The 21,751-nt window shown below is 52.0% G+C and overlaps 1 protein-coding gene across 1 annotated transcript in view; it reads right to left on the bottom strand.

Annotated features, from left to right (window-relative positions):
* Nucleotides 1-14,829: 14,829 nt before the first annotated feature.
* Nucleotides 14,830-21,751, bottom strand: part of SDK2 (sidekick cell adhesion molecule 2) — a gene marked incomplete at both ends in the record, with an annotated part of 262,629 nt that continues 255,707 nt past the window's right edge. Inside the window, one exon of the mRNA XM_079725138.1 lies at nucleotides 14,830-15,180. Coding sequence (XP_079581264.1) covers nucleotides 14,830-15,180 — 351 coding nt within the window. The remainder of the gene's footprint in view (nucleotides 15,181-21,751) is intronic.

Raw genomic sequence — 21,751 nt, 5'->3', positions numbered from 1 at the left:
CACAGCGGGAGAGGCCACAACAGTGAGAGGCCCGTGTACCGGAAAAAAAAATAATAATAAACACAAATAAAAAAATAAATAAATTTATTAAAAAAATTTTTTTTAAGGCCACCTGGAGTTTACTGGGAGAGAGACCTGGGGTGAGAAGGCTTATAGGTCTTGAAATGGAATCTATAAGAAATTAATTACATGGAAATTTGCAGAAGAGAATGTTTTTCCCTTTTTTTTGAGCAAATATTTGGGCTAATTCTAGCAATCACGTAGGCCACTCACTTTATATAACAGAATGTAAAATCCAAAGAGGTGAAGTGACTTGTCCAAGGCCACACAGCCAGCTACTAGCAGAACCTGGGACAAGACGTGAGCTCGTCTAAGCCTGGGGCAGTTCTTGTTCTACTAAGTGGCTGGTTTTTCAAGCATTTTATTTTTGTAAGCAGGGGAGTCCTTCCCTCCACCCTCTAAAGGAAACTGTACAAGATATTATATAAAACAGATCAGGTGGTTCTGTTGTGTGTGAAGTGAAGCAAGGATCCCAGAGCCCCACCTGCTTTACCTCTTTTAATGCAGTTCTTGAGGCATTTCTGGGAGACCCTGAGGCTTCATGGCACTGTCTGAAAACCCCAACACTAATCCTAGCAATAGTAAGCCCTCAGTACATAGTTTCCGTAAGATACCAGGCACTCTTTTAAGAGTTTTGCATGTATTAGCTCATTTGCTCTCCAAAAAAGCCCCCAGGAGATCCTACACCAGTGGGGTACAGGTTCTTTACAGAGCTCCCTTATCTACATTTCCTGGCAAAGAGCATCTCTTGGCACTTGGGCTCTTAAAATGGGATCTTTGCTAGTTGAGGATGACCTCTTGTGTCCACACATCATCCCCACCTGGATGATCCAGTCCTAGTACCCTATCTCATCTCCTCCTCCCTCCTTCCCCTCTTTTCATTTCACCATTGTCTCCCCCTTCACCAGAGGGGTGGAAAAAGCATAGCTCCAGGTGGGTCATCTTTTTAGCCTTGCAGAGTCCACAGGCAGCCTTGCTGGTCTTATCCGAAGGCAAACTGCCGGCTTGTGGGTGGCATGTAGCCTGAAGATACATTCTCTTTGGCACACGCGATCATTCCAGTCACTTTTACTGCAAAACTCCTCCCCACACAACCATTTTATTATGCTTCTGGATTCCACGGGTCTCAGGAATTTGGAGAGAGCACAGAAAGAATGGCTTGTTTTTGCTCCATGAAGTAAGGGGTTTCAGCTGGGAAGACTTGAAGACTGGTGGTGACTCAAGGGCTGGGGGCTGGAATCATCTGGATCCTCTTCACTCACATGTCTGGTGGTTAATGCTGGCTGTCATCTGGGATCCCAGCTGGGCTGTCAGTCGGGACACCTAAGTGTACCCCCTGCACACGGGATGGTTTGGGCTTCCTCACAAGATGGCAGCTGAGTACCAAGCTCAAGCATCTCAAGAGAACCAGGTGGAAACTCTATATGACCATTTATGACTATATTAGTTTCCTAGGGCTGCTGTAACAAAGTACCACAAACTGGGGAGGCTGAAACAACAGGAATTTACTGCCCCCCAGTTCTGGAGGCCAGAACCCCAAATCAAAGCGTCAGCAGGGTTGGTTCCTTCTGAGGTTTCTAGGGAGAATAGTTTCCATGCTCTCCCCTAGCTTCTGGTAGCCTCAGGCAGCCCTTGGATTGTAGCTGCATCTCTCTAAACTCGTCTTCACATGGCATTCTACTTGTGTCTTCACATTTTCTTCCCTCTGTGCGTGTTTGTCTCTGTGTCCAAATTCCCCCTCTTATAAGGACACCAATCACATTTGATTAGAGTCCACCTTAATGACCTCACCTTAACTCGATTATCTGTAAAGACCTCATTTTCAAATGAGGTCATGTTCACAGGTGTTGAGTTAGGACTTCGACTTCTTTTGCAGGTGGGTGGGGGGAGGGTGGGGGAGGAACGATTCAACCTGTAATGTGATCTAGCCTTGAAAGTCACAAAGCATCACTTCTGTTGTAGTCACAAGCCCCTCCCACCAGATGCAAGGGAGGGAACATCGACTCTACCTTTCCATGGAGGAGTGTCCAAGTTACATTACAAGAAGAGCGCATGAGATGGGAGATACCGTTGTAATCATTTTTGGAAGATACAATCGGCCACAACAATGCTTAAAGAAAAAAAAAAAGTATATATATATATTTTTTTAGTTGCTAATATCTAAGCATAAGGGGGAGTCACATAAAATGTGGATTTTTTTGGGGGGTGCCATGCCACATGGCTTGTGGGATCTCAGTTCCCCGACCAGGGATCGAACCCGCACCCCCTGCAGTGGAAGTGCAGAGTCTTTAACCAGTGGACTGCCAGGGAAGTCCTCAAATGTGGATTTCTGGTTCGTGAAGAATAAGAAGAACCTGACAGCACGGGGCTCTCATTCCCCCCGGCAGCAGTGAGAGCTGCCCCTTGTAGGAGGCTGTTGTGTTCCGTAGCTGACCCACTTCCTAAGCCTCCCTTTTCCGAGGCCCAGTGTCAGTTGACATCTAATCACTGTGCGTGGCTGTTATTTCCCTCCCACTCTGCCTGCCGCTCTCCTATATGTCCTTGCTGCCCACTCCCGGGGCGTCTGTGTGTGCCCCCAGGTCCAGGCCATGCAGAGGCAGGTTCCTGGGGGCAGAACTCCCCCTGGGGTGAAATCCTGGTGTGTGACTGGAGCAACTCCACCCCCATCCCAAGGGCAACAGAAAGGAGCCGGCCTCTGATTCACGGCCCCCATGTCTGCAGGACTGGTCCAGGCAGGAGGACGAGGCCAGACAAGTACAGGCAGCTGGCTGATTACAGAGGGCAGGGTGACGTGAACAGATGTGGTCACAGCCACCCTCGTGGGGCCCCAGCAGCCCACCGCCTCCGCCTGCCCCCCGCCGCATGGGTCTCCTTCCAAGAAATGACATGGGGGCTCCTTCTGAGGAGGCCTCCCTGCCTTCCCGCCATGCCCAGCCATCCACATCTTCTAGAGCCTTCCTGGATCTTCCTTGCTATTGGCCAAGTCCCTTTACAACACATGCCACTAAAGTAAACAATGCCAAGGTTGCCGCTCATATTTCAATGTCATCCCAAGAGCCTTGAACTTGAGCAATGACTTTCTCCCCAGAAGAGACAGTGGAACAGAAGCAGGCCAGGACCGGGAGTCAGGGAAGGGGCTCCAGCTGGGATCTCCCACAGGGTGTGGGTAGGCCCCTTTACCCTGAGGAGCGCCGAGCTCCCTTCAAGCTGGGACACACAGTGTTTGAGCTCGGACAGTCCCCGGGCGTTGGGGATGTCACTGAAGACACTGGCCCTGTCACCTGGGGCAGGTTACTTGGGCCTCTCTGTGTTTCCGTGCCTGCCTCTGTAAGAATGAATGAGTTCATTGATGCAAAACAGTTAGGAAAGTGTCTGGCTAAGTGTGAGCCCTTATTCTTATTTACGTGTGTCCTTGATTGCCTTTGGGTGTCCTCCAGGGTTGCTCTGTGGTCAGGTCCTAGTAGAAGTTGGGGAATGTGGATCTTTGCCTTGAGACGGTGTGTGGTCCCAGGTACCAGAAGCCTACCCAGTCTCTCCACCGACCAGACACCATGTCAGGTCGAGAAGACAGGTGGGTCCTGCTCCCACTCACGTATGAGCCCCCTGCCCTCCCTCTGCTCCCCAGCTGCTCTCCCGACCCCCTGTGCTTACCTGGTGACAGCCACAGAAGGGAGAGAGGCCCCCAGAGTTCCGGTCACCAGCACCTGTGATTAATATTTTGCAGGTTGCTGGCCGGTGAGGGTTTTCCTGACCTCAGGGAACGACTGTTGTTTGACTCTTAGAGGTGCAAACAATTTGAGAAGGGGAGGAGGTTGGGGAGAAACAGGAAAACAAGCATCCCATAATTGCCAATGTAATTCAGGGCTGGCTGGTGCTTTTCTACAGAAATCTAAGACTGCTGGGGGAGGAGCGGGAAGGAGGCCCGAAGGTCTGGGAGGTGCCTGGTCCTGGGCCCCTGCCAGCCTCTGCGAGGCCACTGAACCGAAATTCCCAGAGATAAATGTTGCACATCGGTTCCCTAGGGCTGCCATCACAACTGACCTTAAATTGGGTGGTTTAATTCTCTAACAGTCCTGGAGGCTAGAAGTCCAAAATCCAGGTGTCAAATAGGCCACGCTCCCTCTGAAAGGCTCTAGGAAAGAATCCTTCCTTGCCTCTTCCAGTTTCTGGCGACCCTGACAATACTTGGCATCCTTGGCTTGTGGCTGCATCCCTCCAATCTCTGCCTCCGTCTTCACATGGCCTTCTGTGTGTCTCCTGTGTCCTTTCCTCTCCTTATAAAGACACCAATCATTGGATTTACAGCCCACTCTAATCTGGTATAACCGCCTCTCAACTTAACTAATTACACCTGCAAGGACCCTACTTCCAAATAATAAGGTCATATTCTGCAATTCCAGGTGGAAGTGGATTTTGGGGGGGACGCCATTCAACCCACTACAGCACCCTCGACTACCTCATCTGGGGTCACACCACGACCCTGTAAATTTCCAGAAAGTATGGACTAGACCAGGAATCAGCACCTCGGATTGTTTTTGTGTGGCCCAGGAAACTAAGAAGAATTTTCACATTTTTAAATGATTCAGCAAAAATAAAAACCAGAACGATATTTCGTTACGTGTGAAAATGATAGAAAATTCTATCTTCAGTGTTCGTAAATAAATCTTGATTGGAACACAGCCAGGCACATTCATTTACGTACTGTCTTTGGCTGCTCCCTCCCTAGGAGGGAGGCCTCGTGGCCCGAAAAAGCCTGAAACATCTACTGTCTGGCCCTGTATGGAAAAACCTTTGCCCAGGCCTGCGGACATTGTTATCCGTTATACTGAAACAATGTTTCCTGCCTGGCCTGTGGCCACCCGGAGGATGGAGACTTCTCCAAGGGCCCAGGTCTCCTCCTCCAGACCCAGCAGCGTCTGAACCAGGGGTGAGGCTGCTTGGTGGTTAAAGAGGGGGCACAGTGGAGCCAGGTGGGCCTGGGGTGGGATCCTGGCTCTGGCACTCACCCAGCAGGCAGGTCCCTCGCCTCTCCACTGTCTAGGTGTCCTTATCTGCTAAACGGGGAAGTGGTGAAATTCCTGCACTCCTGGTAAGCCTGCTGTGAGGGAGGCAAGGCTGCAGAAAACGCCTTCAGCACAGTGGTGGGCGGGGCTCTAGTCAACAAAGATCAGCTGGTGTCATTTTGTTGTGTGGCTCCAGCTGGCTCAGGAGGTTACAGGCCATAAATGTCAAAGACCTTTTTACATTCGCTAAGGTTAGATAAAATTCCACGTATCCTGGTGAAACCTTCCCGAAAGCCTCCTGGTTCTAATTCCACTCCTGATCAACACTGAGAAAAGGGAGGAAGGGGGGCATCTCTCCTCTGCTTGAGTGTCAGAGTGGGACTTTCCAAGGGGTTGTCACCATCAGAAGGCACAGGTGCTGTGGGCCCACCTTGCGCTGTCCCCCAGGGGAGCCTGGCCTGGATGGATGGTATCCCAGTGCCCCTGACTACCCGCCGAGTTTGGACCACAAGGAACCCTGGCAGGCGGGTGGAGGACGGAAGGAGAGCCAGTGGGGAGAGGGTGGTTCTCCAGCCCCTGAGCTGCCCCTGTGCGATATCTGTCTCCATCCCGCCTTCTCTGTCTGCAGGTTCTAGAAACTTCTTTCACTGTCTGCCACGGCAGGCTTAGGGTGGTAGTGGTACCCAGCTGTCCCTAACCCTGGGTCCAGCAGTGCCCCTTCTAGCTTCCCCATACCTTATCACGACGTGGTGAGCGGTCTTTTTATGAAACTCTCCTCTAATGATCCGAATTTGATGGCTCTGTTGCCTTCCAGCATGTCTGATACATGGCTCTAGAAAGCCAGTTTAACTCTCCCCTGCAAAACCCCCCAAATTTCTAAGATGCAGAAGGTTCCTACTGACATTTCCAGCTGGGAAGAGTCCTGAGGCAGAGTAGAAGATGGTAAAGGAGTGGAAGTCGGGACTGACTGAACCAGAATTGTGCTTGAAGCCAGGAGCTCTTCGATGATTCCACATAAATGTCATTTTATCCACGAACAACAGCAATAATCCCTTACACGTGTAGCGTGTTGTATGGCTTAGAAATTACGCTCACGGGTAATCTCCCTGCTAACACCCACACGCTTTTGGTGAGGGATACAGTGCAGTTTTCAGCATCCCGCTTTTCTGGAGGAGGAATGCCCACATTTGGTATATAGTGAGGATTTGCGCCAGGTGGCTGATTTAACAAATAAAAAATAGAGGATGCCCGGTTAGATTTGAATGTCAGATAACGACACATAACGTTTTAGGATAAATATGCCCCATGCAAAACTTGGTTTGTGTTTTATCTGTCAACCCTAATTTGATCCCAGGTTTGCTACGTCCAAGGCCTGTGTCTTCTGCCATATCAATTATGCTGACCAATAAGATTCCTGAAGATGGCCTAGCAACAGCGTGGATTTCCCCCAGATTTCTACCAGATGTCACAAACAATTGGTCAGTCTTGGGGAGTGGGTGTGGAGATGGGGGCAGGGAGATTCTATAGAAGGAGGATCTATCTCATGTTCTCTTAGGCAAGTCTATTAACAAGACCCCCTCCATCAGAAAAGTCTGGGCGAGGCTGTGTCCCCAGACATTCGTGCCTGTGTCCTGGAGCCCTCGGTAGGGAGAACTGGCCTGGGGACAGCACAGACCGTCAAGGGGCAGGACAAAGTATCTGAGAAAGCTATAAGGGGCGGGGGGGATGAGATTCCCTCTGAACCTGGGGTCACAGCATCCCCTCCTGGCTGAGGTCAAACTGAGCAGAAGATCCAGCGCTGCACGAAACCCGACTTGCTGGCCCCTCCATACCACTCAAATCATATTTGTGTCCAGGAGATGGTCCTTGGGTCCTCCCAGACCTTCAACATGGCCGTCCCAGGGCCCACCTGTAGGAGGCGCTTCTAGCTGGGCCAGCAGGCTGCCTCCATTGTCAAGTACCAAGCATCAGTAGGAGGACCAGATCATTTACAGACCAAAGTGAAAGGAAGCGCCACAGAGAATTACAGAAGGAAAATAGGTGCACAGCAGGACCTGCAGTGGCCCTATTCATCGGCTACTTTATCCGGATCCCACAAGGTGCTGCTGAGCAGATCCCAAACCCTCCAAGACTAGGAGGCTGCAGGCAGTTGGAACAGAGGGGAAGTGCAGCCAGCCCAGTCCCCCACTGTCCTGCAGCAGCCCCCCATGCCCAGCTGCAACGAGAAGGAGCCCTTCTGTTCAGTTGGGAGTCAGGTCGGTACTAGATTGGTCCCACGTCCACGCACCAGCCTCCAGGGCAGAGTCCAGAGAGGTCACGGCCGAGGGTGTCCCTGCCTTCAGACCCTCTGGAGCAATGGGTGATATTCTTTGGGCTTTGACCTCCTGTGTCCTCTGGGGTAATCTGGGCCCTGGCTGAAGCTCTGGCTAAGTAGGAATAAGCCCCAACCCGAAGGGCTTGGTTGCCTGGGACGGTCAACTTTGGGAGGAAAGTGAATCAAAGACTATTTAGTTATTTCCATTCCCAGGGTACTGCTTAGCTGCTGAGCAATTGGCTTTAGACAACCCAAATGGCCCCACTGGGAAGTGGTAAGGCCTCTCGGGGCCAACGTTTGAGGAGGGTGGGTGTGGTCTGTGCTGGGAGCCTTGGGGCAGGTGGTCAGCCCTTCTTGAGTCTGATGGAGCCAGTGGGCTGACCAAGCTGGAGTTGACTTCTGAGGCCTGCCCCTGGCCCATCCCCGCTTCTTACACTGCAGCTTAACACGACCTCCTCCATACCCAACCTCCAGAGCCAGCTGCTTTGAGTGCTTCCTTCCTGCCAGAAGCTAGGATGACAGAAAGAAAAACATCAGTTGCTTTCTCCACCTGCAGACTCCAGCCAAGCCTCATTGCCAAAGTGCTTTGCCATCAAGATTGGGAAACTGAAAAAAAGCAGCTCTGATAGTTCTGGACCTGCCCTTCCACGTGCAGGACAGAGAAACTGGGAAAGGGATAGTAAAATGTCACCTCCGTCTAAGAGGTTATTTCCCTACGCTTCGTTACATGAGTCTGTGGTTGGAAAAGGTAGAAATTGCACCCATTCCACAGATGAGGTAGGGGAGGCTGGTGGAGGTTGAACTCAAGTTCAAACTCAAGCTGGAATTTGTGGGAACCCAGGTCTGCCAACCTCAAACTCTTTTTGTTTAGCCTTGCCAGTCAGAAGTGCTTTTCCTGGTTGGTAACTCGGGGAGTTCTAAGAAAAGAAATCTGAAAGGCCTCTTTGATGTTTTCTGGGTGAGGTTACCTTTGCTCAGTAGAGAGAAGGAACATTATGTATAATCCAAGCCAGTACATTATATCACCAGATATCTCCTTGGCTTTGGAAAGCACCTTCCTTTCCCCTCCCCCCTCCTTCTCAGCAGATTTACCTTCCTCATTGTTTTGGTGAAAGGTATTGTCTTTTTTTTTTTTTTCCTCCTAGTGTATTTGACTGGTATTGTTGCTGGAAACAGCCAAGATCCATGCCCACTGGCCACAGTTAGGGAGGGGTCAGTCTGGGATTAGAAATGATGAGGAAGAAGACTGGAATTCCAGAATACCATGAGGCTTCTCCCCGGTCTAGAACAAACACACTTGTGCCACCAGGAAGACACGCTTCTGATGGTCCAAGCCTTTCCTTCAAATCTCATTATTTCCTTGGATCTTCCTGTCAGCCTGGTTGGTGGTAGATGACTCGTTTCCCCTGAGAGAACTAAGAGCCACTTCAAGGGGGCAGTGAGGGAGGGATAAATTAGGAGTTTGGGATTAGCAGATACACACCGCTATATATACAATAGATAACCAACAAGGACGTATTGTATAGCATAGGGAACTCTACTCAGTATTTTGTAATACCCTGTAAGGGAAAAGAATCTGAAAAAAAAGAGACATATATGTATGTATAACTGAATCACTTTGCTGTACACCTGAAACTAACACAACATGGTAAATCAACTATATTTCAAAAAGAAAAAAAAAAAAAGAGGCATTTCAAGTCTCAGTTTGCAAGTGACCATTCTAGAACCAAACCCACACTTCTGACTCCAGTTCTGGAATGCCTTCCCCTTACTACCCTTTAACCAAACATCCTCAAATCAGTTGTGTGGGGTCACAGCTAATGTGGGGCTTGGGTTCCATACTGCGTACAATGTAAAGATTATGGGTGGTCAAAATTGCCCTGGAAAAATCCCTTAACCACCTTGAAAACTAGTCATAAAGTACAGTGTGCAGGGTTTGTACTGTAATACATACAGAAGGTCTCTTATCTGACCTCCACTTAACAAATATTAGCCATATTAATTGATTCTCTCTGCAAAACATGGAGAAACCCATCATACCCTGGAAACTGAAGGCTTATGTCCTGCTTTCTGTGATACCCACACATTCCTGATCCTACCAAACTGAGCTGTTTACAAGAGTCACCCATCACTGCTCCCAAACTTGTTTATGCCAGTCATGCTTTTTATAGTAATTATGTAATTGAATGAAATATGATGTAAGTGGATAGGATAAGCGGCCAGAATGAGGACAGTTATTTCTTTGAAAATTACATCGAATGCTGTGGAAAAGGAGTACTTTGATAAAGCAAAGTTGCAAAAATAAGAGAGTGCTGAATTAGTCAGGGACAAGAACAGTAAAACATTAGGGAAAGAGTCATAAAATCTAGGATTCTGCTCTTATATCAACCCATCACTTCTACTCTGGTAAGTGCAGATTCTCTGTATTCACCTAATTTTAGGGGCAGCAGTTGGTCCTGTGACTTCTCTTATGGATCTAAGAAGAGGTGTTGATTTTTGCACTTGCTTAGTTTTCCACCCGTTGTTAGGACGGGCTGGCACCTTCCAAGCTCCCCACATGCCAGAAACTGGAAGTCTCCACTTCAAAATTTCTGTATATTTTTGCTTTAAAGAGATGGAAACTGGAGTTCACTGATGATATATTATAGATGTGTAAGAAAGACCAGAACTCTACACATGGAGCCCATTCTCAAAAAAGAAGGAAAAATGCTGTACCCAACATGAACAGATTGGTGGATGAATTTACATTTGTGAGTTTTAAGTAAAAATAAAGTGGAGAAGTTGCATACATAATAGGTATTTTAAATTCCCTGCTTTAATTATGTTTTGATTAGTTGAACGGCCTCCGTATGAATAAATGTCTAATATGCATTAAACAATGTAGACTATATAAAATAAGTGTACTGTGTAAAATTGAATGGCTTTACATGTACTATTAAAATTATTTTTCCTTCACTCTCTGTTATTTGAATCCATCTGACTTAATTAATGGGAGGTAAGCGTGGTCTATTGTAACACCAGTGTACTCAGAAATTCAGAGATTCCAGCCCTAATTCTAAATCTGGGTGGATTAACTATGTTAGATCCACCAAATGCCAGGGTGGTTTTTATTACATCAAGGTCACTAGGGCCTGAGGTGCTGGCTTTGTCGAAATTAAAGTGAAAACGGGCAAGAAACTTGCCTTCACACATCGGAGAGTCAGCATTTGTCTCTAGAGCCAGACTGCTTTAGAACAAATCCTGGCTTTTCTAATTCTCAGGGGCAAGCCACTTACATTCTCCCTGATCCAGTTTCCCTCCTAGGGGGCGGGCACAAGCATGCCATGGGTTAATCAATGTAAAGTGATTAGAACAGTGCCTGGCACAGGGTGAATGCCATACAAGCGTTAGCTATTGCTATTACTATTAATCATTACCATTTTGCCTCTAATTGGGTGTAATCTGAGAAGCTCTTCTCTTAAAAGTGTAAAATAAATAAAACAGTGCATTTCACTTGAAGGCACAGATGTTCACTCACCTATGAATTAGGAAAGCAGAAAAACTTGAACCCTTGACTCTGCAACACCACAGAAACGCTAAAAAGGGGTGTTTGGGGACCAGATTACTTGAGAGCCATGTGGGGCTGGGGAATCCCCATTTATCCTCCAGGGAGGAGAAGAATGAACGTCGCTTCAGGACTCCAAAAAAAAAAAAAAAAGTTTATTTATAAAATACTGACCAGTTTGACGGGACATGGGACTTCTCGTGGTATATATTTCAAATCAATTTTTTTGTTACCTTTCATTCAAAAAATAAACCTGCTAACAAGCTATATGACATATATATATATATTTTCTTACAGATAGACACCTGCCATAATGAATACTCTCCCCATAATTTTTCATTGTATCTTTTAAATCAAAAAAATAAAGATTTGTGTTGGTTTTTGTTCTTGGAGTCTATATGCGTAAAAGAAGGTAACACGTTTAAATGCTTTTGGTTATTCTTACAGAAACAAAGAGAAGGGGGGTGGTCCCAAGAGGGCACCTGTGCTCAGGTGGTGGTCAGGGTTGCCGCTGCCCAGGACCACACAGAGGCACTCAGGGGCAGGTGGCTGCTGTTCAGATGGTCCCCCCTCCCCCTCCAGCCCCTCACCAAGTGTGGGCACCTTCAGATGTGCACCATGGGAAGGTGAGGGAAGCCTCTGCCCAGAGTGGGCTATAGGGAGGCTCTGGCACCTTTAAAAGCTCTGCCCAGGGAGGTGTGGACAGAGACAGAAGGCCTCCAGCCAGCGTGCGCAGGGCGGGGCAGCCGGCAGCATCCCTGTTTCCTCTGAATCATGGCAGTGTCAGGTGGGCTGATTGGAGGAGAGGCAGCCTGTGTTTGCAAACTCCCTGGAGCCCTGGGAGGAAGGTGCTTCTGGAACCCGGAGCAGCTTTTTGGTTCATCTTGGCAGTCTGGGTGTGGAGCTGATGTGAACACAGGAGGGTGTGGCCAGGAGGGCAAAGGCAGCCCTGGTGTGCCAAGTGTGAGCTGCGGGGTGCAACACCAGATTTCCCGAGGGCACAGCGAGGCAAAGCCAAAGGAGCCAGCGAGCGAGTGTCCTGATGTGAACCCGCTTCAGGTGGCATCACTGGCCCAAGAAACCAAAGGTCAGGGAGGCTCCCTGTGACCCGTGGGCAGTGCCCACGCACCTTTCCAAAGCAGCCAGGCGTCTGGATGGGGGTCAGGAGCCTCCGCTGCCCCAGCAGGTATGTAAACAAGGGCAAAGAGATGTCCTCTTAGAAATCCAGAGGTCCACAGCTGGGGACCTGGGCTTCCAGATGTGGCTGGGGCAGTGGAGGCTCCGTTTCAGGTGGGTGGGGATGGACTGAGGCTGGGACTTTCACCTCTACCGGGCCCGCCTTTCCAGCTCCTCTAAGAGTTCCGCCCTTTCAGACAACAGAACCCAGCCCGCCCCACGTGTGGGAGTGACTCAGGCTGCCCCGAACAGGAGACGACGTCAGCCCTCCGAGGGGGCTGCGGACACACGGACGCTGTGCATTCTGTGTATATCCGCGTGTGTGTGCACGAGCCCAGGTGTGTGTGTGTGTGTCAGCACAGGTGTGAAGGAGCACGTGGGGAGGGGAGGGCAAGCATCTTAATGCACAAGGTGATTCATGGAAGGCAAAGGGAATTTGGCCTCATGAAATATATACACGCGTACAGAGCATTTCTACTGATCCCCGCTTCCTCCTCCCACAGCCCTCCCTGGGCTACGCAACAAGAATCGAACCGGGAAGGGCTTTAAACAGTTCAACACACAGCAGATAGAGAAAAGGATGAGACTGTTTGGGGGGTGGGGGAGAGAGAGATAAGGAAAGAGAAAGCAGCAGCGTCATCACATGCCCCGCAGCTGTGCATATTCCCCTAGGGAGACGCCAGATGTGTACAGGGGCAGAAACTCAGGCCTGTGTCCTCCTTCGGGGGAAAGACTGTGCTTCCCTTTCTAGGACCCCTTAGTGGAGAAGCTGCTGTTTGGACCTCGGACCCGGGTCAGCCCATCTACGGAACCATCTTCCAACTTTTCCCCATCACGTTTCGGGGAGATCCCAGTGCCTGGGAGCCCAGGGCTGGGTGTGCCCTTTCCTCAGGCCCCTGGCCCTGCTTCGGGGCTGTGGGGAGGGGTATAGGCCCACTCCTTCCTTGGCTTGTTTCCCAAATCCTCCACTGTTCTCCTCACCCCTCAAAATGGGGCACCACCTCCTCCCAGGCAGGGCAGCAGTGCCCATGCTTGGCGCCTCCAGGGAGCCTGCACCACTAAGGGGCCCCAAGATGCACTAAATATGCCCCCGCCGGGCCATTCCCTCTCCCAGAGGCAGCGGTCTGTCCCGGACCCCGGGGGATGGGCTGCTTTGCAGGGCCTGTGGGGAGCACCCAGGGCACTAGTTGGAAAGGCTCCCCCTTAAACTCCTGCATCCGGAAGGTCTGAGTTGATGGGAAGATGCAGGCCGCCAGAAGGAGCTTTTTAAAGCTCTGTCTCCCAACAGCTATAATTGCCCCTTGGTCCCATCTGACCTGCTCCTCCCGGCCAGCCTGGCCGTGCATCTTGGAAGCTTGTGTTCAGTTTGGATGGGGCCCCTCCTTGCTCTGAGATCTGGCAGGCTGAGCCGAGTCTGGAAGACATTAATGGGGGCTGGGATGGTCTTTGACTTGTAAATCGGGTGCTGGGAGATCCAGCCTTGGGACCAGAGACTTGGCCCGCCCCTCTGGGTCCCTGGACTTAGGAGGCGGGGGTCTTAGACACAGAGGGCTATGGGTTGAGAACGAGGGACACAGATCTGAAAATGAGTGTCCTGCTGGCTAGGAGGACCCAAAGGGATTTCTCTTGGAGAGGATCTCTGGACCCTTTTCCTTGCCAGGGCATGGGTGTGTGTGTGCGTGTGCGTGTGTGAAAGTGTCTATCCAGGGAGAGGGGCGTGTCTGCCATGGCGATGCCTCACCCCCGTTTAGCCCCTCAGCCCCACAGAAGCTGAATTTCCTTGTCTCTGTAATTCCCTTTTCCCTCTCCCTTTAAGAAGGGGGTCAGGTGGTACCCGAATTGGAAGAAAAGGAGAAGTCCAAGCTTCCTCCTTCCGGTCCTGACTTCTGCCTTATGCCGTTATCCCAGTGATGCCGGGCCAGTGCCCCCATCTCTGTTCCCCAAGTTCATCTCTCCTAGTCTGTGCTCAGGAAAGTAAATTCAAGGAAAGGGAAGGCTGGGTTCAGTGGTGGGGGGACCTCTCCCCAAGCCCCAGGGGCCCTCTTCCTTGGGTTCACAACAGAAAACGTCTGTTAGGAGCCAAGGAGCTAGCTAGGCAAATTCTCATCCTTCAGCTGGGTTCGTTTTTCTAAATAAACCAAATGCGTGGTGGGGACATTGAACAAGGGAGGGGGTAGTGGAGGGTGAGAAGCAGGGCTGCACAGGGTGGGGTGGGAGTGTGGGTGCAGGGGGGGAGGGGAGCTTTGCCCTCAGGGATGCCCATCCCGGCGCAGCACCAGCCAGCAGCAGGCCCAGGGCTCCAGCACATGCCGGAAGGGAGCGGCCGGCTGGACGTCCAGAAGTTTCTTCACCTCCCCCCAGCCACGCCTGCCTTACAGCCCTCCAGTCTTTGCCTTCCCTCCCTCCCTCCCTCCCTCCCTCCCTCCCTCTCTCTCCAGGGGCCCAACCCACTTGTGTCCACCGCAGCCAGCCCCCCTACTCTGCTCAGCCCCCCGAAGGCGCAGCAAACCCCACAATCTCGAAGCCACACACGTCCTCTCGTGGTTTTTCTCCATCCTTCTCAACCCCGGCTTTGCTGGCCCTGGAATCTCTGGAAAAATAAACTCAGGAGGTGAAAAGTTGACTTGGTTTCTTGGTGTTTCTGCTTTCTGGCAGGCGGCATGAGGACGGGCGGAAGGGGAGTTTGCTGCTGTGTTTTCTTTCTTTTTCCTCTTCCGACAACGAGGATGACATCAAACAAATGATGAAAATCCTGCTATAGGAGCCCGGGAGCCGGGCGCGAGGCTGCTGGGGGGGCGGTAGAGGGTGCCCTGCTGACTCGGGGGGTTCGGGGGGTTTTGGGGCGTTGGGGTCCGACTGGCCTTGGGCCGGAAGAGGCTGCCCTGCTGGGCACTGCTGCCGTTGGACAGGGCGGTGGGGTCTTCGCCCGGGTCGCTCTCCGTGTAGCTGTAGGCCTGGGCCCGCGAGATCCCCTTCTGCTGCCGCCTCCACGAGTTGTAATAGGTGGGGTCACTGATGTAGTGGTTGACAAAAGAGTGGGCCTTCTGGGGGCTCGGGTCGACTTCGTACTCGCTGTCGCTTCCCTGGGAGGGCAGAGAATCGGGGTGTCAGTGGCCCCCGGGGACAGGTCAGCAAGATGAGGCGCAGAACACTTCTGATCCGAATCTCCGCTCGGCCACTTCCGAGCCCCGGACTGTGGGCATCTCGGCCCCCTCTCTGCCAAGGGGGGTATAATGCCCGCCTTCTCACGCGCCTTCAGAGCTCATGATGTGTATGAAGCCTCTACCCCAGGGCTGGCACAGAGCCTGAGGACCCTCCATGGGAACCGGAAGACCTGACTTCTAACCTCTTACGAAAAATCGAAGTGAAATTCACATAACATAAGGTTAACCACTGCCAAGCGTCCGATGCACTGGCATTCGGTACATTCGCAGCGTTGTGCGACCATCACGCCTCACGCCTTTTCATTCCACAACATCTTCATCATCACCCCAGGGGAAAACCTTGTACCCATGAAGCAGTCGCTCCTCTCTCCTTCCTCCCCAGTCTCCCCCCAACCCCTACCCCTGGCAACCACCAGTCCACTGTCTGTCTCCATGGACCGATCCATTCTGGATATTGCATAAAAACGGAATCACACCACTTGTGGCTTTTGTGTCTGGATTCTTTCATTTAGTATAATGTTTTTGAGGTTGAATTCATCATGTCTTTTCACTTTCTGTATTTCTGATGCTTTGCTATCTGGGGCCTTTGCTGACCCTGGGACGACTGCCCCTCCCAGGACTAGCCAGTTTCCGGAGAGAGTAAGCAGCCTTTCATACCCAGAGTCCACGCCTATACCACCTCCTCTAATGGGCTCTTACACACTGACTTGGACCCATCATTCCCTGTCCCCAATCACCCCAGGGGCAGGTACCAGACAACTAGGGACAGCCCCTACCCACTAGGGCCCCCTGAATTTATTCAAACTAGCCTAAGCCTGCTTGCCTTGCCTTGCCTTTCCTGTGGGAGCCACAATAAAGGCTCCTGCCTGCGTCTTCCTGTTTTCCTCCGGCTCCTGACCGAACCTGGTGTCTCCCTGTGTGGTCCCACCTGGCCTGGTGTGTCCCCTCTTCTTGGGAACTGTGAATAACAAACTATCTTTTCACGGGCGGTCATCTCCTGATCTGCTGGCCTCATCACGCCCGAAAAATAACAAACCTACATTTTAAAACAGAGGTTCATGCGTGATACACTGAGTTCTAATCCGGATCCAGCCTCTGACTTACTGGGTGACTGTGATCCAAAATAAAAGCAACACTCAGTTATAAAAGGAGCAAGAGAAAAAGATCAACAGAAGTTCTGAATGTTCACACGATGACCACCCTGAGGATTTCGGGGAGAAACAGAAAAAAAATCAAATTGTCCTTAACACGGTGATACTTTGGTGTCCTTGGCACGTGCTCTATCTGCCTTTTGGGGAAATCAGCACAGGAGTCAGTCTGGGTTGTAAAGTAAAGGAGCAGTTCGGCTCCGAACTGTGGAGCTAAAAATACCATGCACCCCTTCCCCCCATCCCAAGCTCCCAGAGATGTTTTGAGAACTAATAAGACAACAGATGGGAAGGCCCTGAGAACTCTCTGGCAGACATGCACTGATTTTAGTGAAGAGTACACTCTCAATGAATATGGTTCAGAAGACCGCGCTGGGATTGCCTCACCTCTGCCCAGAGAATACATGCTTGGAGGCAGTAAGTTACTTTTATCAAGTAAAATATACGTTGGAAAAACCCTGCAGCCCAGTGAGCCCAATACAAACGAGTCTGGGATGATCATCTGTGTTTTGCTTCACAGGTAAAGAAAACGGGGAGTTGACCTTGCCCAAAAGGTCTGAGCTGTGGGAAAGGTAATGTGCGCTTGTTTTCAGGAACTCAAAGCTCTTTATGGCATCTAAACCTTCAAGAGAAATAGGTACAATGCAAAGAACTAAAATGATACTAACTCTGGAGCAGGCTCTCGGCCAGACAGCAGGAAACGCTGACTTGCATTCTCGTATTTAAATTTCACACCTCTGCGCTGTAGCTACTCCACTACTTGAGTGCTGATGAGAGGGTGAGGGTTTTGCCCAAGGAAATGATGAGTTGGACTTGAACGCAGGTCTGCCTGATTTTCCAAAGCCCACGCATGCTCTGAACTCCCATACTGCTGCCTGGAGGTCACGAGACAGGAAGGAGAGCCCCTCTACCCTCCCATGGGGATTAATTGCTCCCTGGTTGATCTGCTAATTTATGTTCCCCGGCCCCTCCCCTCCCCCCCCACCCTTCCACAGTCCCCACCACCCCCAGCAGACACCCCCAGGACACGATCTTCTTGGCAGGCGGAGCCGGTTGCCCAAGACAATGGAAAGTCCCTCACCCTTCTTCCCGTGACGCAGAGCGGCACAATACAAGCCCTTTCTTTGCCTACGGCCCAGCTGCCGGCCCAGGAGGGAACAAAGGGGCTGCGCAGACTGGAGGGCTCCACATGCCAGGAGCCCAGCGGAGGGGCGGAGGGGTGGGCACCTGATGCCTGGGGCTGTGGTGAGGCTGGCCCAGGGGCAGGAAAAGTCCGAGCGACCTGTGGAGGAGGAGGCTGGGGTCCCTCCGGCCCAGGAGCAGTGAGGGTCTGAGAGTATGGGAGGCGAGAGGGGCACCCCACAGTTTTCCCTGCAGGTTAGGTCTCTCTGGGAGGGCACCTACCAACTGGCCGGAATCATTGCTAGAGGTTCTAGAACTTCGGCCAGCCCCAGGCCCCAGTTTTGAGGAGAAATCCCCAAATCACCGCGGGCCCGGAGTGAGTGAGTCTCCGGGGTGAGAGGGGACAGGGGCACAGTGAAGTCCTGACTCTGTCCCTTCCCAGGCAGGTAAGCTTGGACCCATCGCTTAGCCTCTCTCAGCCTCAGTATCCTTGTCTGTAAAATGGGTAGATCCCGCAGTTCACAGGATGAAGTGAGCGAATGTATGAGAGAATAGTGTAAAGGTATTATTAGGGAGAAAGTGAGGGGGTGTCTGGGAGAGATGGGGCCTCGAAGCCCCCAGAGGAGGGATCAGAAGGGGCCACGGGATGGGGGAGGCTGACTCAGTGCTCAGCTGGGAAAGGAAAAGAATGTATGGTTCCTGCTTCCCCACAAAACCCCAACCCCCAAGGATGACTAGTAGGTAGGGAATGGGCCTCCTTGGCCCTCCTGGGGGCCCAGACCAAAGCCCATTCATCCAAATCATCTCCTACCCTCTGTTGAGCACCTACTGTGCGCCAGATGCTCTGTGGGGCAGCAATCCCGATGGGGATGGGAAAGCCAGAGGAGGAGGAGCTGGGCGGCTGCGCTGCGGGAGGGGTGTGGGCTACAGTCTGGTCTGCCCCTCCCCCAGCTCTCCAGTGCCAAAGGATGGGGTCTCTGCACGTGTTCCTCTCCGCCTCCACCTCCCAGAACATCTGTTTCTTTTCTGGATGGGGGTGGGGTGAGAAGAGAAGAAAGAAAGCGAGAGGGGACCAAGGGCTCCCATTCCGGCTTTCAACTCTCGCCCGGGCCCTCGGTAATTGAATGCAGCTTCCCAGTAACCGGCCCAGCACAAAGAGGGCCTTTCACGGGCAGTCCCTCCAGGCTGCCAGGCAATCAGGTGACTGCTTCAGCTCCCCAGCCTCTTAACAGCAACTCAAAGCCACTCCATCAGCAATCACCAAGGTCTGGGGAGGGGGGGAGCGCAGACACCAGGCCTGGCGATGGGAGTGAGCCGCATGGGGACCAGTGGGAGGGAGGACCCCGGAGAAAGGACGGAGACAAAAGAGAGGGAGCAATGGAAAGCCTTTAGCTTTTCTGTTCCTTTCTAGGAGGGACTGTTGTATCAGACTCAGCAGGTGACAGGGCAGGTGCTGTCCTGGGCTTGGGGACCGGTGTTGAGAGCCCAGGGCGGGGCAGGGTGCCCTTATCTTGTTGAATCTCAAGAATTCCCGGCAGGAACGTGTTGCCCCAGATGACAGGTCACCCTGTGCAGCTCCTTGGGAGACTGGGAGCTGGAGCCCCTCCCCTGCCTGTGGTCCAGGGGCTCCCTGCGCGGAGTCTAGCCTGAAGCCTGGATGGGAGTCTGTCACCTTGGATGCTCTCACTCTGGAACTAGCCGAGGCCCCTTCTGCAGGGGCTGCTGCCTCCCGGGGGTTAGAGGTGGGGTGGGGGTGGGAGATGCCTCCTTGAGGCACATTCTTCTCCGGGGCTCTGGGCTCCTTACCCCTGCCAGGTGTCACGCAGGGCCCAAGCTGTGTGTGGCCACTAACACCACCAGGCCTCCCAGAGGGCTTGTGGGTTAAGTGGTACCATTCTCAAACAATCCTTAGAGCCATTCCTGGCTCCTAGTAAGGCCTTCGAAAATGTTCACTCTTCTGATGGGGTGCTCAATAAACAGTGTATAAAATCTAATATGGCCTATATATTTCCTTTTTCTCATAGGTTCAATTTCATTATAATGAGCTTAAAGGGGCTGCCCAGACATCACAAAGAACTGAGTATGGATTAGAAGAGATTTGCCATTGGCTTGGAATTCCTTTCCCATTGAGATTTACTTGTGTGCTAACCATGTGATTTTTCTACCCAATGTGGGCTCTGACTTTGAAATGAAGTAGCACAGTGGCCATACTTTCTTTTTAGAAGTTCCATCAAACCAGCCTCAGCCTTTGTGGGTCCCCCTGCCTGGAACCCCCTTCTCCTGTATGCCTTGAGACGCAGCCGCCAGCCCACCCCATGCCCCCTGAAGGGAGCCAGCCCCTCCCTCCTCTGCCTCCACCCACAGCCCCGTTATGGCCTTTCCCACGTTGTATCATGTGTGTTTGTTTATAAGAAACCTCGACTTTGTGTTTACTACCATATCACAGGAAAATGGCTGGGCAAATTTCCTCCAATTTTGGAGAGTGACTTTTGGGTGGTCTGACTTAGAATACCAGCCAGGTGGCATAGGCAAAATTTACTCTCTGGGGACCTGGGGGGGCGCCGTTGGGGACTTCATAAAGACAGCTGGCCTGAGGGGCTGGCTGTGTGGCTGCAGCCCTTAGGGATGTGCCCTTGCAGAAACTGACACGGGCAGGGCTAACAGTGCATCCACCGTGAGCCCCAAGTTGAAAGTCGTGACGGTGGATGCTGTACATTCCAGACACTGATGTGCAGTACAGCTGCTTCTCGGGGGGGGGCGAGCGAGCAGCCCCGGGAGCATCGGAGGCAGGCCAGCTGCTCTGTCCCCAGTCTGTCCCCAGTCTGTCCCCTCCAGCCCACAGGGAGCCCCTGGGAGGCAGGACTGCGTCTCCATCACCTCCTGGTCCTCACAGTGAGTGTTGAGAAGTCACGGTCTGCTTGCCCCCTGCACCCGCTGCAGCGGCCCTCACAGCCCCGGGCAAATGCTGACACCCAGGTCTCCTGAGCTGCTTAGGCGGGAACTTCAATCTGACCCCACAGGCACAGAGGAGTGGCCCTGGCTGAACCAGGCGTGACCCCACCTGTAGCTGCAGAATCACCGAGCATGCTTCTTGGGGTCCTCCCGATGACACTTAGGGGCTCAGGGAGGTGGCTCTTTACCAACAGGTAATGGAAGCAATTCAACTTTTTGTTTTTTTGGGTCACACCACACGGCTTGTGGGATCTTAGTTCCCTGACCTGGGACTGAACCAGGGCCCCAGCAGTGAAAGGGCTGAGTCCTAACCACTGGACCGCCAGGGAATTGTCACCATTTAACAATGCACAACGTACCAGTGCCCTGGGGCTGGCGACACACGGGTGACTGATGGCTGAACCTCTCAAGGTCCTCCTGGGCCCTTTCACTTTCATGTCGGAGGATGCTAATGCTCTGACAGTAGCCTCCTGGATCCTATACAACCTGCCGTGACCCTAAAGCCAACTGCCTGGTTTTCAAGAACAATTCTAGAACAAACAGACCCAGGTGATCCTGGTTGCCTTTTCTAGGGCCCCTGTGATGAACCTGGCACTGCACAGGCCCGACTCCATCTCACCTAACGTACTCCTGTAACTGCCCCTTGGATAGACGGTCCAACTGTGCTGTGTGGGTGAGGGCTTGAAGGATCTCTCCCACCCCCATCCCAGGGTCAGTAAAGGGTGGGCTGGGATTCAAGTCCAGGGTCACACACCAACCACAACTAAGTGCTGCTGATTTTCAAACGAGTGTCGCCCTTCAGAGCAACCTCAGAAGTGGCTGGACAATCACTCCAGTGATCCATTGTCCAAAGCTGCTAGGGTGTCTTTCTTGGGGAAAATTTTAGTGCCTGTAGCACGTTCCTCTGAGTGTCTGTCTTTACCTTTTTTTTTTTTTTTTTTTTGCGGTACACGGGCCTCTCACTGTTGTGGCCTCTCCCGTTGCGGAGCACAGGCTCTGGACGTGCAGGCTCAGCGGCCATGGCTCACGGGCCCAGCTGCTCCGTGTCATGTGGGATCTTCCTGGACCGGGGCACGAACCCGTGTCCCCTGCATCGGCAGGTGGACTCTTGACCACTGCACCACCAGGGAAGACCCCATATACGGTTTTGAGTCTGTTCAACCTGACTACCTGCCCCAGTGACCCTCTCATGCTTCCAACAGATATGCCCAGGGATCCCACATGCCAGTGCCGTGCAGGACCCTGGGGACACAGCAGTGATCAGACTG

Source organism: Hyperoodon ampullatus (assembly GCF_949752795.1).
Source record: "Hyperoodon ampullatus genome assembly, chromosome: 19".
In the NCBI taxonomy this organism is placed as follows: domain Eukaryota; kingdom Metazoa; phylum Chordata; class Mammalia; order Artiodactyla; family Ziphiidae; genus Hyperoodon; species Hyperoodon ampullatus.
Note: the sequence above shows the minus strand (reverse complement) of the source record. Positions and strands in the feature narration are given on the sequence as shown.